General features: G+C 55.2%; 1 protein-coding gene and 1 long non-coding RNA gene across 4 annotated transcripts in view; both read left to right on the forward strand.

Annotated features, from left to right (window-relative positions):
* The window catches only part of CMIP (c-Maf inducing protein), a 233,304-nt gene that overhangs the window by 155,093 nt on the left and 53,499 nt on the right, over positions 1-24,712 (forward strand). The window contains exon 1 of one of the 3 annotated variants that reach the window (XM_058708805.1): positions 19,525-19,557. The exons of the other annotated variants lie outside the window; for them this stretch is intronic. Coding sequence (XP_058564788.1) covers positions 19,540-19,557 — 18 coding nt within the window. The 5' untranslated portion in view covers positions 19,525-19,539. Of the gene's footprint in view, positions 1-19,524; positions 19,558-24,712 lie in introns of those variants that run through there. 3 annotated transcript variants of the gene reach the window in all.
* LOC131500073 (uncharacterized) lies at positions 11,229-14,851 on the forward strand. Its single transcript, XR_009256158.1, has 3 exons — positions 11,229-12,732; positions 14,138-14,337; positions 14,546-14,851. It is a non-coding gene; the product is annotated as an uncharacterized LOC131500073 (long non-coding RNA).

Here is a 24,712-nt window from a genome sequence, read left to right on the forward strand (position 1 = left end):
GACCTCTGCTCGTTCACTTTCGAGACCCAGGGGCCAGATCTGCTGAGAAGGGTCCTCCCAGCCCCCCGGGGAGTCCCCGTTGTGCTCCCCCGTGTGGGACATGCAGTCAGCGCCTTACTTAACACCCCGCCTGCCTGGCTCTCGCGCCTTCTGATAATTTTAGTTTAGAACGAGCCGTGACAGTCCTGTGGCCTCACAGAGCCAGCAGGGTAGGGCCGCGGTGACCGGGGCACGTCCTGAGCTGTCGTCTTCACGGGGAGCCAGGGAGCCGCTGAGGATGAGTGGCCGGCCCTGTGCAGAGTTTAAGGCCTCGTGCCATGTTGGGATGACCGAGGGGACACTCGGAATTCCTCCCGTGCCTCTAGAGGGACGCTTATCACAGCCGGACCAAGGACGGAAATACCACCCTGCAGAATTACATTCCTGGCCCTAAAGAGGGCCACTCCCCTCCTCTCCCCGATGACAGCTGCAGGGCCACTTGCTTTGTGCTGTGTGACAGTCTTGGAAACTCAATGCAAGTCTCCAGGGGAGGGAAGGGACGAGAATTTATTGAGCACCTACTGTGTGCTAGGCTCCTCGTGACCATTTCACCCTTGCCACAGCCTTATAAGGCTGATTTCCATCGCTGCTCCCACTTTATGGATGGGGAAGGTGAGGCCAGGCTGGCCCCACTCCCATAGCTGGTCAGGGCTAGAGGCGGTGTTCTCCCCTAGGTCTCTCTCATGCCCACAGCTTGGCGAACGTAGGCAGAAGGCAGCAGACTGCAGCTAGGAAGACAGAGTGGCACATTCCTGCTCACAGAGTCGGCAGGTGCTGCTGAGACCTCCGTTTCCCCAGCGAGATTACCCCGCGTCCCTGGGGCCTGGCTCTCTGCGGCCCCGCGTGCCCCAAGACAGGCAGGGCTTACGTCAGGACCTGCTGGGGGCCGTCTGGGAGTTGAATGCCAGAGCATTCCAGGGGCAGGGAAGGTAACAGGGGTAGTGTGGTCAGGGGGCCTACCTGAAGGAAGAGGCCATTTCACTGCCACACACAATGGCTGCCTGGCCTCTGCCCCATTCTGTTCTCTGTATGTGTTTTCCACGTGAGCGGAAAACTCAGTAGGTGATTGCCTTGTTTTGTCCTAGCTCAGGAAGGGGCAGGAAGCACTTAGAGACAAACTGCCCCCTGGACAGGTTGGGAAAATGCCTCATTGCAAAGGTGGCCAAGATCAATGTCAAGGGAGCGGCTGGCTGTTTTTAGTGGTAGTCCACAGAGCTCTGCTTCCTGCCTTGTCCCAGTCTGCATTTTCTTTAACTGTCATCTGCGGCCTATGGGAACACCTGAGAGGCAGCGCTCGGGGAATTCGTGAGTAGTGTGCAGCTGTGAGGGCTAACGAAGAAGGTGGGCATAGAAAGCTGAATTTCAGGACACCGAGTGGCTTAGAAAGATGATCGGAAAGTGACAATCTTGAAACGTGAAATTTAAACATGAAGGATTACATGTGGGATTTAGGCGATTGATTGAACAAGTACAAAAGTGGGGACCCCTGAGCTTCTAGCAGTTTCGAGGAAAACCTGGATGCCTGCACTCAATGTTAGTGGTGTTTGGTTTCTTTGTGGTTGTTAAATTAAAAACAAAAACAAAAACAAACAAATCCCAAAAGCGTCCAGGAAACCCAAGTCAGAGTTTCAAGGAACCGGTAAATGCCGGGCAGTGTGCAGCCCGTTCGTGAAGTGGTTGATGGGGACGTTTGTTCTTCCTGTATAAGCATTTGCTTGTGACTTAGGTGTGTATAAGACCCTGGCAGTTTTCCTCCTTTGACAGTTGCCCCCACTCCAATAATTTAGGTATGCTGCCACCAGGTGGCAGTGGTATCTTAGTGTGAGCAACTTGGTTTCAGTTTTGATGAGACTGGAGGAGGGAGGCACGCTCCCCTTCCTTTTCAAAGTGGTGAAGAAATTTAAGGTGTTTGGAGGCACTCTGGGCTAGCAACATTGAGCCGAGAGACTTGGATTCGAATTCTGGTTCTATAGCTTACTCGTTTTATGGTAGGCATTGATTCTAGCAAGTGTTCACGAATTCAGATGCAGTTATGATGTGCCAGGCAGGGCTGTGCACTTTTCTGCTCATTGTCATTCAGGACATGGGGGAACCAAGGCCCAGAGAGGTGTAGTGACTTATCCATAGCCACACAAAGGATTTTACTACACATTTGTAGGGCTGCTTGATCCAGCTCTGCCTGATTCTGAAGCTTTGGACTAAAGGGTCCAAAGAAGCAGGGTCCCTACCCTGCTGGCTCTGTGACCTTCTGCCTCTCCTGTGACAGCCTCTCTTTTCCCTGCACTTACAACTAACCTTCTTGGGTTTTTCCTTTTATTTTCTTTTCAATATCTTTTTAACAAGTCAAAACTAAGAACTTGAGAAATCCTGCAGCCTCGGCTTGATTTTTTTTTTTTTTTTAATTATCTAAGCATTGTTTTTGTTGGTTTTCACCTATACTAACACGTATATGCATATTGTAGCCACAGGGCACATAGAAAACCCGTTCTTTTACTTGTGAAGAATGTTGCCTATTAAATACTACATTCCCATTGGTTTAGTTTTTATGGAGTTGTTCTGGTATCTCTAGGGCATTCTCAACAGAGAATTGTTCCCAGAGGGGCCACAATTGGTTCTCTGGGGCTTAAAAAAACCTTAAGTTATTACAATAGCATGTGGCCCTCCAAAGTTCAGCCCCATTCAACAAAATCTTTTATTTTATTTTATTTTTTTAATGTTTACTCGTTTCTGAGAGAGAGAGAGAGAGAGAGAGAGAACAGGGGAGGGGCAGAGAGAGAGGGAGACACCGAATCTGAAGCAGTCTGAGCTGTCAGCACGGAGCCAGACGCAGGCCTTGAACCCACGAACCATGAGATCATGACCTGAGCCCAAGTCGAACGCTCAACTGACTGGGCCACCCAGGTGCCCCTAAAATCTTATTTTTTAGCATTTAATTTCAAAGAGAAGAAGGGAAATGGGGGAGAAATGTTTAAAGGCTCCTGGGGGAAGAATAATTAGGAAAAGATTGAGAAATGCTCCCGTGGAATGTACCTCAAGTCGTGCTGTGGGACAAGGCAGTGTAAATACAATACCTGTGTGATGCTCTTGCCAGCCTCTGCTCCGTCCTGGGAATCCCGTGGTTCCGTGGCCTCAGTGTCAGTCTTTGTTCTCGTGCAGTCACGGTCCACTTGGGGAATTTCCTCAGCCCGGGCCCCATGTTTGAAGCATCATCTTATCTCGCTGAATAGTCGCTTGTTGCTGTCATGCATGTGTTGAAATCTCGAGTCACTGGCCCAAGTTCCCAAGGCAACCCAGAATGGGAGTGAGGTTTGACCCATAGCGTCCCAACTCCCAGAATCCCCTTCCCTGCCCCCCCCTGCCCCCCAGCAGCTCTGCTGTTCCTCTCCGGCCTCCTCCCTTTGACCGGCACTGTTCAGGGAGACTCTTCCCACAGGAGGACAACCAGCATCTCCAGGCCCAGGAAGGAGGGTGGGTTGGGCTTACTCTGGGCAATGGGATCTCCCAGGATCCTCTGCGGCAGAGCAACGGTCCTGAGGGCTCCCTGGAGAGGCCAGCCCTGTTTGGTTTGGGTGGTTTGGCCCGTGAGGCCAATTCCTGGGGGTGTGGAAGCATAAACAGTTGTACTGAGTTAATGAGGCCTCATCTCTGACTCACAGATGCACCTTGGAGGCCAGGTCCTGTGGAGACAGGCCTGTCTGTGTGTGCAAGGCCGTGAGGGGACAGGCCTGCCTATGTGTGCAAGGCCATGAGGGGACAGCCCTGTCCCTGTGTGCCAGGCGCGTGAGGGCACGCTATGTGTTTACAGGCTGTGAAAAGACTGGCCTGTTTCTGCGTCCGGGTTTCGAGGCAAGAGGCCTGGGTGTACACAGCTTGTTGGGGTGGGTAAGCTCCTGGCCAGGCCGAGACACGCACCAGGCCCATAAAGGAGCCCCAAGAAGTCAGATACACCCACTTGGCATGGCTGACACTTCTGGTCCCTCCAGCGCGGGAAAACGGCCTTTGCACTTGCCGAGAGGGGTTCTCGCATAGGCTGTTGTGCACAAGCCTTGAAAACCAAGATGATTTTATCCCCTGGGGAAGCCGGGGTCCCAAGAACAGCCCCCGAGGCCTATCCCAAGTGCCAGGGGCGGAGGAGCGGACTCTGGGGGAGGCAAGAAGCTGGCCTATCTTCCCGTCCCGAAGCTACGGGGCAGGGGAAAACACCGGGCTCTGGGGAGGTCCCGGCCCAGTTTGTGTCCTCTCTGGCGTCCGCCCTGACCACGCTGCCTCCTCTCCCCAGGCAGGTTCCCCTGAACCCCCGGGGCGGCCACGGCCTTGTGGGCACCCCATCCTGGGCTCTGTCCCTCTTCTGTACAGAGCAGGAGGGTGGGAAGGAATGTGGAGTGCACATGCCCGTGCATGTGAGTGTGTGAGAGTGAACGTGGGAGTGAGTGTGGGAGTGAGTGTGTGGGAGTGAATGTGTGTGAGAGAATGTACGAGTGTGTGAGTGAGTGAATGTGTGAGGGGGCAGGTATGTCAGTCAGAGAGAGACCATTGCACGTGAGGGGGTGACCACGTTAGGAGTGCGTCGGGTATGGAGTGTGTTCATTTGGGCCTCAGTCTTCTCCTCTGTCAAATGGGGGTAATCCAGCACCTTGCTCACTGGGTCGTCGTAGGCAGGACGCTCTGCTGTGCGTGAAGCAGTTGGAAGGGGGCCGGCAGGCGTGGTCGCTGTGACAGCATCTCAGGCACCCCATCAGTGCGGCTTAGCGCCCCCCAGCCGTGGCACTGCCCCCCATGAGTCGTGTTTTAGAATTGGGGCGGGGTGGGAAGTGTCCTCAGGAGGGCCCTACCTGTAGGGGGTGGCTGGCCGTTCCTGAGGGTTTCTGAGCCCTTCACGCCGTGCCCGCCACTTCACGCACATTCGCTTCCTGAATCTTCTCGCGGCCCTCCAGGTCTTTACCACCCCGTCTCATGGGTGAGCGGGCCAAGGACGTTGCCAAGGACAGCCAGTCAGCGTCCACGTCAGGCCGCCCCTGAGCCTGACGTGGAGGTGAGCCGGTCCTGTGCTTGGAGCCCCCGCCAAGGCACAGCCACCATCCGGGTCCCTGGTGCACAGACGTGAAAACTGCAGCCGGGAGCCTAGGTCCCCTCTCCCTTCCGGCCGCTCCACTTGGGCAGGCTGGACCCATCACCCCATTTCCACATGGGGTGGGGAGCCCCAGCTGATGCCAAGATTCCCGGGCAACCAGGTCAGAGGGACAGAGGGCCCTAGAGCTGATGCCCCTCCCCTAGAGGGAAGCCCCCGGGGGGAGGGTGGACCCCACAGCGGGTGCCATCGCCCCCAACTATGACCTTCCTTCCAGACCTCCCTCCCTCTTCCCTCGTGGGCCTTTCCTCCAGGGGAAGAGCCACTTCTAGTCCTGTGTCTGTGGCCCCTTGGCGCCTCTGTTCGCGACCGCAAACCTCCCCGAGCTGGCGTCCCCCAGCACGTGTGTCCCGAGCCTTCATCCAGCTCCCCCCTCAGCCAAAGCAGCAGGTGGCCATTGTCACCCCATTGAACCCTCACAAATCTGCGGAGGAGCCTGGGCCTCGAATTTCCCTAGTTCCCCGATGTGGAGACTGAGGCTGAGGGGTTAAACCAATTGCTTGGGGGCAAAAAAACTATTAAATCGCGGAGCTGGGGCTGAGACACAACTCTGCGTCCAGAACCTGGGAACTTAACCCCTGAGAATGCGGCTCCCAGCTGCACACGTGTCTGCGTGCCTGTACACACACACACACACACACACACACACGCTGGACAGTTCCTCACACCTGTGAGCTGGCGCTGCCTGACTTGCCTCCTTTCTCTTCTGCTGTGTCACACGCGTAGGGTCTCAGTTTTCAGTCTGACACACCATGTCATGAGAGCTTTTCATTTTTCTCTCAGTCTCCCAGACGTCACCACAAGGATTCTATGAATTAACCCTCTGGCCTGGCAGTCCCGCTTCTCACAGGTCAGGGCTGATGGCCCCACCCTGTCCCGCGTGCCCCAGGATACACTGTCAGGCCACCTGTGCCGGGCCCGGAAGGTCAAGCTCAGGACCACCCCGCCTCCACACCTGTCCCAGACACACTGTGTCCCCAGTGTCCCCAGATGCCAGCATCCTGGCTCTACGTGCCCACACCCAGCCTTGCTCCTGACTCCCCTTTGCCCTGGGCCACCCCGCCCTCCCGTGTGGCTCCTGGTGGGCTGGCCTGCTCCAGCCAGGACGCCCCTTGGCCCGGAGGGAAGACGGTGACCCCCGCTCACCCCTCGGCCCCATCGCCCTCCTCCCTGTCTTGCTTCCTCTCGCTTTCCACATCCTTTGTATAGCCACCTTGAAAACGCCTTTACGGCCACACCAAGGGCAGAGCACTCTGCTGCTGCCGGCCCCACCCAGTGACTGATGTCACTCTTGCAAATACCCTTCCAGGCCTCATCTGCCTCTGCTCGGATGCTCTGGCGGCTGTGGCCAGGTGTGCAGCACCGACCGTCCGACCAGCTTCGGCACAGCGTTGCAGCTGAAGCGTTTCGTTGCGTCCAGGCCCACGTGCATCCAATGGCTGCATAACATCTGTGAAGAGACTTTGGCCTGATTTACCAAACGACTCACTGTGGTCGGGCTTTCAGGCCATTCCCCATTTCCTCAATTATGGATAATGCAGCCATGCGTTTCCCCCGAATCTAAGCTCCTACTTCCTTGGAACTTTTTTTTCTTTTTTTAAGTTTGTTTATTTGAAAAAGAGACAGCATGGGCGAGGGAGAGGCGGCGGGGGGTGGGGTGGGGGGTGGGCGGAGAGAATCCCAGGCAGGCTCCATGCTGGCAGCACAAAGCCCGATGTGGGGCTCAAACCCACAAAACCATGAGATCATGACCTGAGCCGAGATCAAGAGTCGGATGCCCAGCCAACTAAACCACCCCTGGAACACTTTTCTAAGGCAGATTTCCAGAACAGTGGTTCCTGGGAAGAGTAGGGGTATATTTTGTGGCTTTTACCACATTTGCCAGTTTGCTCCCAAAAGAATAATTTCTGCCGTGCCCAAAGGTGAGAGCTCGCAGCCAAGCTGCGTGGGTTCAAATCCCAGCTCTCACACTCACTGGTGATGTGGCCCTGGACTAGTTCCTTTCCTCTCTCGGCCTCCTTTTCTTCCTAAACGAGGTGGGGATCACAGTAAGACCAAGCTCACTAGGTTCTTGTAGGATTAAATGCGTCCATAGCAATAAAGAACTTAGAAGGGCACTTGCCAGGGGCGCCCGGGTGGCTCAGTCGGTTGAGCGTCCGACTTCAGCTCAGGTCATGATCTCACGGTTTGTGAGTTCAAGCCTCGCGTCAGGCTCTGCGCCCACGGCTTGGAGCCTGGAGCCTGCTTCCGATTCTGTGTCTCCCTCTCTCTCTGCCCCTCCCCCACTTGCACTCTGTCTCACTCTCTTTCTCTCTCTCAAAAATAAATAAACATTAAAAAAAATTTTAATGTGAAAGAAGGGCATCTGCCGTGTGACAAAGTGTTAGATCGATGTTGATTATTCTTACTCTGCTTTAATGACCAAAGACCCTGTTTCCCTCTGCGTAGAAGGGTCCTAGCAGACAGTTCCAGAAGAAGGAAGGCCCATGCAAGCCACTCACGCCACCAGCCCCCAGGGAGCCCGTGACAGGCATCACTAATCACTCACTCTGCTCTTTTCCCTTGAGGCGGAACTCTTGCCAACATAGCCCCTGCTGCCAGACTTGAGTTGAAGGAGGGAGTGAAAGCGTCCATCCACCCTGCTTCATGACCCCCTAGAGCATGGTGTGTGGAGCGTGGCTGCGACCCACGTCTAGCCTGGGGGCTCTGGCCTCTGCTTCTTGGGGCTTGTTTGTGGGAGAAGTTGTCAAGCTTCCAGACAGACCCTGGGTCTGGTTCTCCCCTGCCTGAGAAAGTCACGGGTTGTCACCTGTCTGCCTCTGCGAAGGGAGGTAAAACAGGGCAGCCGGAGAAGGATGGGCAGAAGTCAGCCTCGGACCTTTTATGGGCCTGGCCACAGGTTGGCTTCATTCAGGTGGGAAGGCCAGAATTCCATCCAGATTAATTTGTGGCACTTGGTCAGAGAGGGCTCTGTGCCTTCCTAAGAGGGGTCACAGGGACTCGGGGAGACTGGTGAAAAGGGCACCTTTCCCAGGAGGCGGGGCTGTCCCAGACAGGACAGCGTGGCGGGGCACAGGTCCTTCCAGGCCGCTTCTCCGGCCCTTGTGTGCAGTGGAACTGAGGGGAGGCCGCTGGGGCCCTCAGTGGGCCATCGGGGCCCTGTAACTAATAGTGAGGGCAGCATCAGGGATTGAGGCTAACAAGTGGCAGAGGGCTGGGTGACCCCAGGGAGGAGATCACATGCCCTCGTGGGCTTTCTTTACGGTAGAGAGAACGATGGTTAGGTACCTACTAATGTCAGGAGCTGTGCTGAGGGCTTTCCTGTGTGTGCTCTCTTGAAATCTTCCCCGAGTCTGATCAGGCCCTTCGAGAAGGAGTTGCTGGAAGGGTGCAGGGCTTGTCCACGGTTGCACAGCTAGAACCAGGCAGAGCTGGGATCTGAGCCGGAGTGCTCGGTCTCTGAGCCCAGCCAGGCAGAGGAGGGCCCACGTTCCCTGACCAGAGCTCTCTCAGGCACAGACATGGGGCGTGTTAGTGTGTTTGTTAAGTAAACTTTTCACTAAGGCATTGCATTCAGAAAAGTGCACGCATCGAAAGAGTTACTGCTGGATGAATTTCTCCCAAATTCTCACAGAATTGACCCGATGAACCATCACCCAGCTTGAAAAACAGAGCGACTGCCTCCCAGGTGTCTCCTCGGCTCCCCGCCCCCCACCTCCCCCTTCAGAAGACCCCTGTCCTACCTTTTATTAGGACAGATACGTGTTGCATGTATCTGAACTTGGTGTAAATGGAATCACATGTGTTGAACTCTTTTGTGACCGGTTCCTTTGACTCAAAATTAGAAGATTTCTCTCTGCTGTTGTGGGCGCTGTTAATGTGTCCATTTGCTCTGCTGGGTGGCATTCTTGTTGAATGAAGGGGCTCTGTTAATTTGTCCCGTTGTGCAAAGGTATTTCTAGTTTGGGGCTATTGCAAATAGGACCCTTACAGACATGTCTTTTGGTGAACATACGTGCACGTCCTGTTGAGCATAGGCCATAGGGCAGGCCTAGGGTCCCCTTTTGTGGACACTGCCCAGAGGTTTCCAAAGTGGTCTTACCAAGTTATACACCCGCCGGCAGAGGACATTTAAAAATCCTATTTATGGGGGTGCCTGGGTGGCTCAGTTGGTTAAGCGTCTGACTTCGGCTCAGGTTGTGATCTCACAGTTCACGGGTTCAAGTTCTGCGTCTGGCTCTGTGCTGACAGCTCGGAGCCTGGAGCCTGTTTCGGATTCTGTGTCTCCCTCTCTCTCTGCCCCTCCCCTGCTTGCACTCTGTCTGTCTCTCAAAAATAAATAAATGTTAATTTTTTTTTAAAAATCCTATTTATGAAGGCTTTTTTGATACTAAAAAGGACGAAAAGAACTAAAAAATTTCCCACTGCCCATAAATCTGTTAACACATCTTAAGTTAAAAAAAAAACAAGCAATAATTTATTTACATGATAACAAAATGCTTGCATTTCGACTGCGGGGTGTGGTGCGTTTTTACTATTGTATTCACCTGAATAACCACCACCGGAATTCCTGTCACCCCAGAAGTTTCCCTCATGCCCCTTTCCAGTCAGCCCCCCACTCCCCCAGGCACCCTCCGTGGACACTCGAGGAAAATGCGGGCCGTGGGAGTGTGTGGCAATTCTGAACGGCACACGGCGGGGGTCTCTTCCCCACGCCCCATTTCCCGAAGGCTGGCCTGTGAGCAGTCTCCCGGGGCCTTCCAGAAGTTTCTCTGAATGTCCCTCTTCAGGCACCACGCACGTCTTTTCACCCACACTGTTTGATTCCTCTCTCCTTTACCCTGAATTACATATCACGGCGATCTGTGTGTCAGCCCACACGGATCTACTTCATTCCTTTTTATGGTTTTGTAGTACTCCGTTCAGACAAGGGTCAAACTGGGTGGGACTTTGTATCTTCCGGTAAAAGGTAAAACACTGTTGTGTACGCGGGGAAACCGAGTTCCTAAGAGAAAGGATGGCAGTAGGATAACAGTTGTTGGGCACCTACCATCTACAGGCCAGAGGCAGTGAGAGCAGCCTGCTGTGTAATCCCCACCCCTTCAGACGCCCCCCCTGCCCCCCTCAGCCATCCCCGGTTGATAGGTCAAGAACCTGGAGTTGGGGGCCCCCCACCCCCCGGGTGGAATGACCTGCCCCGGGCCACAGAGCAGGAAACCGGCATCTCCTGGGCAGCAGGCCTTTCCCTGCACCCTCCTGCCCCAGCCAGGGCTTTCCCAGCCCCTTCCAGAGGGCCGGCCTTGGGCTTTGGCCATCCAAGACACCCCCACCTCCTTGTGTGTGAAGGTCTTCCTGGGCCTCGGGAATGGCACATGACAGCCGGCTCTCCACGTGGCCAAGAAAGAAGTGCATTTGTGGGCTGTTGGGTTTTTTTCTTTGTTTTTGGGTTTGTTTCCCGGCCCCCCCAGACAAGGAAGGGGGGGCCAGAGCCTTGGTGTGCCATCCCACGCTCGCTTTGATGGGGGCTGATGAGTCACCATACAAGGAAGTTTTTTCACGTAAATGGTTTGCGGGTGAACTTGTTTTCTGCCCTTTAAGGCAGAGTTTTTTGGGTTTTTTTTCTCTTTCTGTCTCTTTAAAGAAGAGCCTTTAAAACAAACGGGAGGCAGTATGTTGGCTAGCAAGACCTTCTGTTCCGCGGGAGTCTGCACCCTTTCATGGTGGGGTTGGTGGGCAGGGAGCCCCGGAGAGGCGGACGCCGATTCGCTCTCCGCTGGGACCGCGGCGGGTGGTCTGGCCTCAAGGGGAAGGTGGCCTTCTGTTCTGTTTGCCTCCAAGGCTCCTACCCGACTGTTAGCTCTGTTGGCTCGGAGACCAGGCCAAACAGACTCCGAAAAGAGCAGCACCTGTCCCCACAGAGGAATTAGGGCCTCGCCTCACCTGATGATCATAAAATACCCAGCGGGACAGCCAGCTCAATTCTCTGGATGGAATGGTGTTGTGGAGAGTGGCTAACTGACCAGGAGACGAGGACAGAGCCCCCCCCCCCCCAACAGCCTTGGTGGCCATCACCCCTGCCCCCCTCCCTCGAGAATCCTGGTGCCTTCTCAGAGCCAGAGACGGTTTCACAGAAGACGCTGAAGTGGATGGAAACCCCCTTGGGGGGCAGCGGAAGCCACCCTGACAGTTGGCAGAAGGCCAAGGTGGTTTGTTGTCTGGTGGGGCGGGGCGGGGGGGGGGCGTCAGAGAAACACGGGGCGCCAGGCAGATGTTTGGATAAGACCCATTGGCAGCGTGGATGGAATCTGATTTCCGGTTGGAGCAGATGTTCAGGAACGCATGGACCCTGAAAAGCACACCCAGGAAGTCGGGGGCCAAGTCAGCATTGACCAAGCGGCCCATCCGCGTCCGTTGGCTCTGAAGCCTTTGTCACCATCCGCTCGGAACTAGAATGCTCTTTATCTTCTCCCAGCCACGGACAGAGGGGTTCTGAACCGGTGGTTCTCAAAGTGGGGTTCCCAGACCAGCAGCATCAACTTCCCCTGGAAATTTAGGAGACGTGCAGACCTGTCCCATAATCCTGAATGTCCTCCAGGTGACTGATGCCCACCGAGGCTCAAGACCTGCTACAGTAGCTTAAAGAAAGGGGGAAGAGCAACAGACATCTCTTGAGTGCCTACTGTTTTCCCTCTGCTTCACCTGTGTTGTCCTGTTGAGGCCATACAGTGTCGCAGAGGGGTGGGGATTATGTCCCCCTTTCACAGACAAGAAAGCTGACCATCAGTTGAAATAACTTCCCTGTGTGTCCAAGCCAGAATTCAGACCCAGGTCTGAGCCTCCTTCTGTGACCTCTGCACCCTGTTGCTGGGTTCCTCTTGGCCCAAAATCAAGCGTAGACAGCTGAACGTATCTGTAACTTTTGGATCACTCTCCCAGCATCTCCTTCGCGTGTGCAGATAACTGAGAGTCACCATGATGAACCCCCCCCCCAACCCCCCAAGCCCCTCTCCTGCCTCCATCTTGAGTTTCCCCCAGACAGGGAGAGCTCTCCGTGTGCCTGTCTGCAGGGCCCTCCTCTTCAAGGCAAGGACAGCCCCCATGTAAGTGCCGCCCCTCCAGAAGACCCCTACTCAGGAAGGCGGGGTAGACCTCTCACCATCGCTACCTGTCTGCACATGCACACTGGAGAGCAGCAGTGAGTTAGGAAACTCTTTTCCAGCCTGTAAACTAGAGCCCTTGGTAGAAGGAGCCGTGGCTCCAGCCCAGAGGAGGAGGCCCACTAAGAATGGAGGGGTTCCCAAACAAAGGGATGAACAGATCCGATGCCCTTTGAAGTAATGCGAGCACTAGATAAAGTTCTAAGACAAACACCAGAGCCCTCTCCCCCACCCCGGGTTGAGATGCTACCAGCTTGAGGCCGAGCAAGGGAAGTCCTTCTTTGGGATAGAGACTTCCCTTTATCAGGCCCTGAGGAAACAGGGCCCTGTGCTGTCCCTGCATATCAGGGAGCAAACCTCACTAGGGCCCGGCCCCTCCCACATGGCAGAGAAAGAGAGCAGCTTCTGGTACAGTATTTGTACATTTAAATTTATTTGGTGGGTTGCTGTTAACCAGGGGTGTTTTCTCAGAAAATGGCATCTCCGATTCAGGGTTAGCGAGAGGCCCCCACTGCTGTTTTTAGTCCGTGTTCAGGGTTGAATGCGCTCTCCGGGCACAGGAACTCCCCTGGAAAAGCCATTGCAAAGTAGTAGGATCTTCTTAAGCGGCAAGTTTTAGAAGTGGGGTCTCAGCCATGCCTGGGATGTGCAGTGACTGTGTGGCGTTTATCATTCGGACGGGTGGGGATGGGGGTCCAGATGTTGGAGAGCTGGGGAGGATGGGTGGGTTGCCTTCTTGGAGACCCTGGTGGTGTGGCCCCGAGGAGGGGCTCTTCGATAAAGCTGCCTGGCCAGGAAGGGCGGGCGCTCAGGTATGGCGGTCACGGCCACCGACGGCCATGGCCAGAAAGACCTTCAGGAGGATTTGCCCAGAGGGCTGAGATCAGGCGGGAGGACTGCCCTTTGCTTCATTTTAATTTTCTAAATGTAAATGCTACCTTTGCCCAGTGAGACGCGAGGTGGCTTTACAAAAACACACAGCGTGGGGAGATCTGTACTGATTTGGAGCGCCTTCCTCTGGGGGTTAGGAGAGGAGAAGCAAGACACAGAATCTGTGTATAACGTGATGCTCCTTTTGTGCAATGAAACGGGGGACAAAACAGCAAAAGCTGAGGACCAAAATAAAGCTCTGTATTTGCATGAGTGGCCGTGGGGAAAGATCTGAATGAATGAATACATGCCAGGGGCAGCAAACTGCCCAGCCTACTGCCCGTTTTTATGAAGAAAGGGGCTTTGGGGGGACACAGCCCCACCCATTCACTCTGCCCCAGCAGAGTGTGGCCAGAAAAGCCTGGAATGTTGTTACCTTTACAGAAAACGTTTGCCGAACCCTAGTATCCGTTGTGGTGTTAGCACGGGTTCAGGGCCACAGGGGTGGGGGAGGCAGCACGGGAGACAGAGGTGAGGTTAACAAAATGCCAACGTATGTGGCGTGGGCTAAATTTATGCAAACTTTTACGCTGGTGTGTGCGTGCGTGCGTGTGTGTGTGCACATGTACACACAGAAAGGGAACCCGTTACATCACGGGCACCAGCATACAAACGTGCCGGCCGTGAGCCCCACGATGGAATTCTGGTGCTCTTCACTCTCTGCCCTTAACACGGTCTGTATGATTCCCTTTCCCGGTGAACACATTATTTCAAAAACCAGGTAATCTACAGGAACACGGAAAAGTCAAAAACATAGGAGCTCAGATCCCTTCCAGTTCTAAGAATGTGGGATTCTGACCGCTTTGAAAATTCTGTGGAAAGGACACCACCGCCTCCATGATTCCAGTTTCTGAAACCTTTGGGTTTTTTTTTTTTTTTAAAGTTTCTTTTGAATGAAATAAATGCACGATACACGGATAAGGCTTCCTGTGACAATTTGAAAATTTACAGATGAAGCTGAAGCCCATCCTCCCGCCTTGGTTTTCCCCCAAGCCACTTCCCTCTGCAGGAAGACAGCTGTCATCAGCCTGACACTGTGGCCCCCCCTCCCCCCGCCGCTACGAGTTGGATCCTGTTTGCGGAGTGTGTGTGTGTAAATATACGTGCACACGTGTGTGTGCGTGTGCGTGTGCGTGTGCGTGTTTGCTGCTACGTTAAGTGTTGTCGCGGACGTGGAGCCCATGGCAGACCTAGTGTCCTCCGTTCTTGTGACCGCTGTGCGTGGGGGCCACGGTTGGCTCAAGCACATCTCCACCGATGGGGGTTTCTCGTCTCCCGTATTTTTCCTCAGAGCTTGACTGTCTTCGGTCGATGTCCTCCTGGACTCAATAGTACCACTTACTGAGCACCTGCAAAGTGCTGGGCATTCAGCCCGAAATAGCACATTCGGTCCCGTCAAGGCCTGCAAGAGGCGGGAGCTGCTATTATCTCCATTTTGCAGATGAGGAGAGTAGGGTTCGGAGAAGTGATAGAACTGGCCTGAGGCTGCACACAACAGAAGTCCAAAATCAGATATGCCTCGCGCTCGGTTCATTGTACTGCATGTTCCCGAGACTCAAAACAAGGGCCTTGTCTGAGCCTCTGAGTTCTCAGGAGCTGACGGTGGGGGGGGGGGGGGGGGGGCAAGCCCCTGAAGGGTGGGGAGGGTGTGGCTGAGTATGAAACTGGGGCTCCCTGCCGGCCTCCCTAGGGTGCTGTGGTCACTCCGGAAGGCTATCTTCGATGGTATTCCACAGCAGGGGGCTGCTGGGGGAAGCGGCCTTCCCTGGGGTTACGGCCAGGTGGAGACAGGGGTGTGTTCCCAGAATGCTGTGGGCAGGTCCCGGGCCGTACCTGTGTGCGTTCCCAGTCTCCCTTGACCATGACTAAGGAAAGCAGGTGACCTGAGGAGGGGTCCTGGTTCAGACAGCTGGCTTTCACCCCAAGTGGGCAGCCACCCTTCCCCCATGTTGTGGTCTCCTTGTCTGTACCGTGGGGTCGCGCTTGCTCCCTTAGACTGGACCAGCAGTACTGACCCCTCAGGATCCCTCTCATAAATAGAATCATACGGTCTTTGCCTTCTTGTGACTGGCTTGTTTCATTCAGCGTGATGTCCTCAAGGTTCATCTGTGTTTTCGTGTGTGTCTGAATTTCCTTCCTTTTAGTACCTGTAGTTCCTTCCTTATACGTACCATATTGTATGCACTGCGTTTGTGTGTCCATCCACCCGTCCATGGACACTTGAGTTGTTTCCACCCTTTCACTGCTGTGAATGATGCTTCTGTGCACGTTGGTGTTTACATATACTTTATTATTTTTTTAAGATTCACTTTTTATTTTTAGAGAGAACATGAGTGGGGCGGGGGGGGGAGAGAGAGAGAGAGAGAGAGAGAGAGAGAGAGAGAGAGAGAGAATCTTAAGCACGCTGCATGCTCACCGTCAGAGCCCGATGTGGGGCTCGATCCCACGACCCTGGGATCATGACCTGAGCAGAAATCAAGAGTCGGATGCTCAACCGATGGAGCTACGCAGATGCCCCTAAATATACTTTAAAATTTACCAGTGACCCCCAAAATGTGGGTGCCAGGCTCCACCTCGCCCCCAACACCCTCCTGATGAGCTTGTCCCGTGATCGGGCTCTGTCATTGGAATATTGTTAAACCCCCTAAGTGACCCTGATGTGTGACCAGGATTGAGAATCCTGAAGTGGTTGTCTCGGGACGGCACTTAGCACGGTGCCCGCCACAGGAAGCCCTGGGCCGTCAGCCGGTGTGATGGGGTTCCCTTGGCTCATGTGTGACCTCATAAAAGGAAAAGGAGTTCCGTTTTGACTCATGACTCCTCTCTGCCAAGGACCTGAGGTGGCCTTGTGCTAGCGTCCTGGCTGAGTCCCGGGAGCTCTCCCTGCCGCTTCCCTGGGTGTGCAGGTGGCTCCTTGAGACACGGCTGATGTTGCGGGTACCCAGGTGTGCAGCCAACGCAGGGCCAGGCTCATGCCCTGGGGTAACAGACTGGACGGGTGTCGAGCATGAACACTAGCATTTCCACCCTCCGAGGGAGCGAGAAAGACGCCAGGGTCACGTCTCCCCCAGGAAGAGAGAACCCTACAAATTCCACAACAAGGCAAAGTTGGGAGAGGCTGCTGATGCACCTTGGGTGTCGTGCCCCCTCCCACACCGCCACATACCCAGCAGACGGGCCCCGGCTCCAGCTTTGTAAAATAAAAGGGTTGGAGGGGTCGGCTTGAGTGACTGCGGCGGACGGAGGGAGCCTTCAGGAGCCAGGATTCCCGGGGTCCGTCCTTGCTTCCCGCGTACCAGTTGTGGGTTTCCTGGGGGAGCTGTGGCAAAGCGCCACCGACCAGGGGGCTTAAAACAACAGACACTCATCCTCTCAGAGTAGTGGGGCCAGACATCCAAGACGAACATGTCCCCTCCACAAAGCTGAGCCCCCATCCAGACACCCTAAGGGATGTCCTTTTTCTTCTTTGGAGCTGCTTGGCTTGCGGGCACTTCGTTGCACCCTTGGCCTCCGTTTTCACGTGGCCGTTTCTCCCTTGTGTATGTGTGACTCTTCACGTGGCCTTTTCGTAAGGACCCCAGTCGCTGGACATAGGGCCCACCTGTGATGCAGCCTGACCTCACCTTCACTTGATTGCCCTGCAAAGGCCCCTAACTCCAGATAAGGTCACAGTCACAGACGCCAGCGGTTAGGACTTGGACGTATCATTTAGGGGACAGAACCCACAACACCAGCTGTGTGACCCCAGGCAAGCTGTTAATCCCTCATCCCCTTTCTCCCATGTGTGATGCGGACTGGGTGCGCCTGTCCACCTCGTAGGGGACATCGGTCTTACCCGGAAGCTTCTTAGAAATCCAGACTCCCGGGCCTCACCTGGCTCTACAGAGTTAGAATCTGCCTTTTAACAAGACTCCCCACACGGGTTTGAGGAGCACTGGCGGGTTTGAAAAGGCTGGGTTCGGTGTTGGCACAGCAGAAGCACTTGGTACGTGTCAGCCATTATTTCCGGTTTCTGTTTTCCTCCCTTTTACAAACACTCAGAGCACTTTCCATGGGCCCCTGCGAAGGTCCAGTGACCACACAGAACCGTGAAGAAACACACCGGGCACAATCCCTCCCCCAAAGAGCTCCGAGCTCAGTGAGAATGGCCACATGCAGTTTTTAAATGTGATCAAACGGATCCGTGTGATGTTTGGATTTTGCCAAGAGTCTGGCGGGCCCCAAAATGCCAGGTGGGTTGTAGTACCCGGCCGGGAGCCTGGCTCCAAGGCCCATTCCTCTCCTCGCCGGCCAGATGCGTGGTTGCCCAGGCAACCGGCCGATGCCCCCGAGACCATGAGTAGGACACCGTGCCCGAGTTCCTGCTGTTTCCTTGGAAGCAGTTATGACTGCTGAGAGACTGCCCAGCAGGGCCGCGGGGGGCTGAGTGCCCATGCTCTCTCCCCTCTTTCAAGCAGGTTGTCCGTCTCCCCAGGACCCGGCTTTCCAGGCAGATGCCAGCTGGGCACCCGGCTGCAGTCAGTCTGGAACTGCCCCTGGGCGGCCTCGAGTCTCCAGTTGCAAGGACTTCTCGGCTTCCTGGCAGCAGGCGGCATCCATCAAGGCGGAGGAACTCTCGGGTGTGTGCCTCTCAGAGCGGCTTGGTGGTCGCGCCCTGAGGGTCCACAGCTAGGCCGCTCTCAGTTCCAGCCCTGGCTCTTGCTTGCCACCTGACTTAACCGCTCCCGGCCTCTGTTGACTCATCCATCAAATGGGCCTGGTTCTATCACACATCTAGTTGAGTGGCTGCAAGGCTTCAAAGCAGTTATTTTCCACAAAGAGCTTCACACAGGGCCTGGGCCGCGGAGAGCGCTCCAGGCGTGATAACCATTAGGCTCTTGTGTCATCATGCGGGGTGGTTTTTCCTGGAACATGGTAAGCACCGGGTAAGCGGCAGCCGGCGGTTTGTGTTTCGTAGCTTTGTTAGCGTGAGTCGGGGCCTGGTTTCCGTGCCAGCCGACGGGGGACCAGGGCTGGGCCTGTGTCTCGTTTTGTGTCCTTTCCCCTACTCCCAGCGCCCCCGTGGAGCCAGTGCCCAGAGCAGGTGTCCCTACCCTTGCTCCTCGTGAAAATCCCGAGTCCCTGGAAGGGAATCACTGATGAATCCATCTGTTAATTAATTGGACCAGCAGGGAACAGCTCAGTAACTGTATTGGCTAAATTAGCATCACTGTGCACGTGCACGGGGGGTGCTGAGAGGTGATGAGCTGACTCAGGTTGATGGTGAAGACCAGGGCCAAGTGGGCAGTGTGGGGGTGGCACGCAGGGGCCGACCACAGGCCTGGCCTGTGTCTGAAGGCAGGGTGATGGTCCCTAAGGCTAAAAGGATTGAAGAAGTGGCACCCATTCTGGAGGACCAGCGGCCCGAGTGTTGGGGCCCCCGGAAGCACGCGGCCTGGCAGGGATGGCGAGTTGCCTGCACGGCCCATACTGAGTCGTGAAGGAATGAGGAGGTCAAAGGCCCCTGTCTAGGAATGAGAGCAGTTGCCCAGGCATCCATTCTTCCTAGGTGTGCAGGGGACGTTTGGGAACACCACCTAAGACCTGGGAGGGAAAGTCGGAGGAGCGGGGCAGGTGGGTAGGCCCCAAAGTGCTGGCTGAGGATGGGGAGAGGCAGTGAGCGTGCTGCTGGTCCTCTGGGGGCATGGGGACGCAGGGGGACCCCGAGACCGTAGGACGGCACTGCCCAATAGAACTTTCTGCAGTGGTGACGACGGTCTTTCTCTGCGCCATCCAGCATGGTAGCCGCTGGCCACTTGTGGCTTTCCAGCAGCCACAGTGTGGCCAGTAGACCGAGGCACTGGATTTTTAATCGTATTTCATTTTCATTAAGTTGAATGTAAGTAGCCACGTGGGGCTAGGGACGTGGGGCCTGGGCGGCACAGCTTTGGGCCGTCCAACCAGGGGGCAGATCTAAAAGCCAGTCGGTTCCTCCCTGGCTCGTTTTTCTCGTTTTTCTCGGCAGCTCTCCGAGGAGCTCCCGTGCCTCCCTTCCTTTAATGACAGGTGGTGGGGAGCATGCGTGCTGTCGCGAGCCTGAGCCTGGGAGGCTGCGGCAAGCAGCAGAGCAGCCCCATCACCGGGAGGCGTGCTTCCAGCACGTTCTGAGTCACGCCTCTCCCGGTGAGGGGCACACTCCCGGTGACAGCTTGTCTCCCGTGGAGTTGCCGACAGGCTCTGCTTTCCCAGGCCGGAGAACCCCGGGCGTCTGCGGTCGTCTCTGCCGTGGGAGCAGTTGCCGGAGAGATGGCGGGTGTTGCCCAGGTAACGTCCCCTCCCTGACAAGCAGAGGGTGAGGACGGCAATGGAGTGACTGACTGTGCCACCCGGGAGGCAGGAAGCTTTTCCTGCTGGCTCTGTTGTCTCGGGAGCTGGCGGGGCTGAGTCACGGATGCCAGGAGTCCTCCCAAGTTCCACCTGCCCCGGACCACTCACTCCTGTCCCTTGGTAGGTGATAAGAAGGTAGCTGTTTGGCCAGCAGCGGGGCTAGGTGCCTTGTATATGTTATCTCACGGGAGAGCCACAGGAGCCTTTGGCAGCAGTTAGCCTGGCCCCGCGTTGCGGTTGAGGCAGCTAGGGTACGAGTAACATACTGTGAGTTCCGTGCGCACTGGGACCCGTCTGCTTCGCTCACCGTGGGGATCCTTAGTACCGAACACAGCGCTTGGCACATCGTGGGAATTTTTTTTTTTTTAATTTTTTTTTTTTTCAACGTTTTTTATTTATTTTTGGGACAGAGAGAGACAGAGCATGAACAGGAGAGGGGCAGAGAGAGAGGGAGACACAGAATCGGAAACAGGCTCCAGGCTCCGAGCCATCAGCCCAGAGCCTGACGCGGGGCTCGAACTCACGGACCGCGAGATCGTGACCTGGCTGAAGTCGGACGCTTAACCGACTGCGCCACCAAGGCGCCCACATCGTGGGAATTTTTGATGAATGATTGGACAGATGGTGGCCGGATGCCGGGAAGGACGGATGAGTGGGTGGATGGATGGCGACAAAGGTGGATGGCTTGGGTACACGGGTGGCCAGGTGAATGGGTGAAGTAGAGCTTAGATTTCTACTAAGTCTGCTGTTGAAAAACCTGCACTCTTAACCACTAAGCAGTGCTCTCCGGCCTTGTCTGCTGCCCTCCTCTGCCTGCCTAGGTTGAGACTTCTTCTTAAACACTCTGATTGAGATGTAACTTACACACCTTAAGATTCACCAATCAGAAGTGCATGATTCAGTGATTTTAGTTAATTTATAGAGTAGCGCGACCATCACCACAGTCCAGTTTCAGAATATTCGCGTCATCCCAGAAGATTCCCTGGTGTCTGTATGCAGTCCAATCCCTGTTGCCGCCTCCCAGCCCCACTCAGTGACTCTTCCACTTTGTGTCTCTATGAATTTGCCTTTTCTAGACATTTCATATAAAAGGAATCACACGCGATGTATTTTGCTCCTGGCTTCTTTGACTTAGCATCATGTTTGTAAGGCTTGCCCGTATCGTAGCACATCTGAGTAGATCCATCCTTCTTCTTTTTTTTTTTTTTTTAATTATTTTAACGTTTTATTTACTTTTGAGAGAGACGGAGACAGAGTGCGAGCGGGGGAGGGGCAGAGAGAGAGGGAGTCACAGCATCCGAAGCAGGCTCCAGGCTCCGAGCTCTCAGCACAGAGCCCGACGCGCGGCTCGAACTCACGAACCGTGAGATCATGACCTGAGCCGAAAGAGCCACCCAGGCGCCCTGATCCATCCTTCTCTTGTTGCAAACACTGCTCCATTGTCTGGATAGGCCACCTTTTTGCTTATCTGTTCATCACCCGATGGGCATCCGGGTCATTTCCAGTCTGAGCTGATTATGAATAATGCTAGGGACACGCATGTACGTGTCTTTCCGTCGAGTCTGTTTTTATTTCTCTTGGGTAGATTTCTAGCAACAGAATTGCTGGGTCATAGGACAAATGTATGCTTCATGCTTTAAGTAACTATCAGACTGCTTTCCAGTGGTGCTGTCCTCATGGGCAGTGCCATTGGCAGTGTGCCTGGGCCCCGGTTCCTCCACATCCTCACCAGCACTGGGTGTCGTCCTTCTGGTTACAGCCAGCCTGGCGGGAGTGAAGTGACGTCTCTTTGCCGTTCGGACCTGTGTCTCCCCGGTGGCTCACGACGCTGAGCCATTTTCTGCACACTTACTTCTAGACTGCACTTGACCTTTTCAGCCAGGGGTTGGCAAGCTTTTTCTCTAAAGGGCCAGATAGCAAATATTTGGGGCTTTGCAGGGAACGTTGGATTGCTGTCCCATGTTCTTTGGGGTTTTTTTCTTTCGCAACCCTTAAGACCATTCTTGGCTTCCTTGCACAGAAAGAAGCAGGGGGCTCGGTTTGGGCCCCCTGCTGCACTTTGCTAATCCCTGCTTTAAGCCCCTCCCAGAGAGCTCTGGAGCCCGTGACCAAAGAATCCGTTGGCCACGCTGGACATGGCAAGATGTCACCCACCCGTCCTGGTGAAGGGGCTCAGTGGGAGGATCATACCGCAAAGCCAAGGGCCAGGCTCCTGGGAGCCTGGGAGTCAGGGCTCCAGAGGTGTCCCTGTCCCAACCACACTGTGATTCATGACCAGATGAGCTCATTGGAGTTTTGGGGGATGAAACCTGCTAATTTATCACCACAGCAGAATGAATGGGTCCCTGTGGGTCCTGGGTAGGCTTCCCTCTGCCCTGGAGCTGCCCTGTCCCAGAGCCAGCGGCCTGTCTAACCCCCATGACCGTGATTTCACAGCCCCACTGTCCACCTGCTGCCCCCACCCACCGCCTTCCCACAGCTCCTCCCCCACCGCCCTGACCGCCTGGCCTCGGGTTCTCCAAGCCTCTTGTCACTGAATGCCACCAAGCATTCTTGAACCCCCTCCAATCACCGTGTCTCTCGGTGAATCTCTCTCTCCTCTCCACTGTCTGCACTGGCCCTGATGGACATGATAGAAAGAGAGAGACCTCTGGAATTAACCAGAGTCAATTTTGACTCCTGAACCGACCCTTTCTAGCAGTGTGACCTTGGGTCCTGAACTCACACCTCTCTGGCTGTGAGAGTCGTACGTGTGAGCAGGACACTGGAGGCTACAGCACAAAGTTGCGAGTGCCCCTCTGAGCCACCGCACTCTGAAGGCTGCTCACCGGGACCGCGCGTGGCTCTGCCTGGGGGCACGTTCCTCTCTGGCTGCGAGAGCAGTTTGTCCACGGTGCGGGGCCCTGGACAAGAGGTGTCCAGAGAGTGGGCGGGCAAATGCAGCGTCCTCGCTCCCTGGGGGAGGGGAGCGAGGAGCACTGTCTCCTCAAGCTCCCACGCGATTCACAGCGGGTCCCACAGCGGCCCAGTCGTAATGCTTGGTGGTGCCCCGTTAGTGACTGCTTCTTCCTCCACACCCTGCACTGATGTGCCCCGCACCGCCTCTCAAGTCAAGAAGCCATCTGCACTTGGGTTCTTGTCTTAGTGTCCGCTCTGGGGGCTGCTTGGCCTGCTGCAGGTCCCCGGCTCCCCGGGTCACGGTGAGGATGGAGAGAGCTGATGGATGCCCAGGAATGCCTAGTGCCTGGTGGGTAGCGTGAGCTCATTACACTTTGGCCCTTGTCACGAGCCCTGGGACCCTCTGGTTTTGAATGCAGCTTCGGCCTCTGTGACCACAGGTGCTGGGGACGCCCACTGAGCAAGGGCTCCGGTGCCTGGGGACTCACAAGGGAGTGTCACCCTTCCCCGCTTTGGAGGGGGTGTGTCGGCGGGCCCCGGGCTGGTGCTACCCCGTGTGCCCTCTTGCCCGGACCTTGCTACCTCGGGGTCTCAGTGATGTCTGAGTGTGGAGAGCCGCGGGCGGTCCTCACGGCCACCTACCCCTACACGCTGGCTGTATCTGTCAAAGTTCCAGCGGGTGGGGTGGAACAATGCTCACCAAAGATTAATGATAGCTATTTCTAGGTTGTGGGATTTTGGAGGCCTCTTTTCACTTATCCCCTTCTTTGTGCGTTTCAGCATGGTTTAAATTGCTTACAACGAGCAGGCATCGTTTTCACGAAAAGAATGAAGTCATTATTCTTTCAAAGGTAAATAGCTTGCAGCTGATCCGAAGATAGGGCCCTTACAGCTCAGACCGTATTCACATCTAGGATCTGCTGTGGGAACACATGGACGTGCATCGTGTGGTTTTCTTTGGGGCTTAATACACGGCGAGTTTCCGTGACCATTTCACAGTCACTTAAAAAGCAAGCAATTCTCTGGGTACGGAGCAAACCCACAGCGTCCAGGACTCAGAGTGGCCTTCGTCTTTGGGGGCGGATCGGGTTCTTGCCTTGGGAAGCATCTCCACGGCTTTAGACTTGGGGAACTTTGGCTCTGCACAGACCAGGCGGTGCGGAGGTGGTGCCTAGCTGACGGTAACTAGGCCCGAGGCTGGTTACCGGCCCAGGGAGGCCTCCGGGAACCGGCTGTGTCTCGTCATTAAAGTCCTGGGATTCACTAAGTCCTCACTGTCACCGTCACCCCCACCGACCGCCTGTGTTCACTGAACGTCCGCCCCTGACAGCTCTCCGCAGCGTCTTCCAGTCCTTAGAGCATCTGCAGTGATTGACAAGTCCGTGTTTCAGGTGGTTCCTCTGCCTGCCGCCCCTCGGAGAGGCATCATCGCTCTCTGGTTCTTGATGAGGCGTGGTGACTGCCACACCACAGCCAGACCAGGAGGGAGAATAAAGGGCAGGCAGGTGGAAGACGGGGTACGGGGACCAGCCATACTGATTTGCTTAAGAAAGATCCGGGCTGACGAGGGAAACAGACTTTGGTGTGAGTTCGCTTTGTGGGTGATGGTGGTGGTGATGAGGCCTGATGAGCAAGTAAGAGACCAGAAAATCGTGGAGTTTGGGAACAAATGGGAGGAAGAAAGTAGAGATCCTATTTGTACTGCTGGGGTTGTGCATTTCATCCTCTTTTTCCAAAGAGACGAGTTATGTACCCGGGTTCCCTTTTTGTTGCCAGTGGCTAATTCTGTTTGGACTCTGCCTGTGAATGTAACTGCGTACAGAGGGCGGACCATCGTGGGTCCAGAATTTGTCAAAGTCACACCCTGAAAGAGCCTGCAAAGTATCTTCCTGCCTGATTTATGGAAGAGGAACTGAGGCTCAGTAGGTGACATGCTTCATAGAACCGGGCCTGCCTGAGTCCAAAGTCTGCCTCCTGTGCCATGGCGAGGCCTCACCCAGCACAGTTAACTCAGGTTGGTAGGGAGCACATCCCCAGATACTTCCTTGAAAGTGCTGGGTTCCAAGATCACTTTGTAATTTATAACTCAGGAACGAAAGGGTCAGGGAGACCCCCGGCGGCCTCAGTGGGGGACCCTGACCTCCTCCCTCCCCACTCCTTCATTCAGACTCTGGCTCAGAGACTGTGACTCGTC

Source organism: Neofelis nebulosa, chromosome 17, assembly GCF_028018385.1.
Source record: "Neofelis nebulosa isolate mNeoNeb1 chromosome 17, mNeoNeb1.pri, whole genome shotgun sequence".
NCBI lineage: Eukaryota > Metazoa > Chordata > Mammalia > Carnivora > Felidae > Neofelis > Neofelis nebulosa.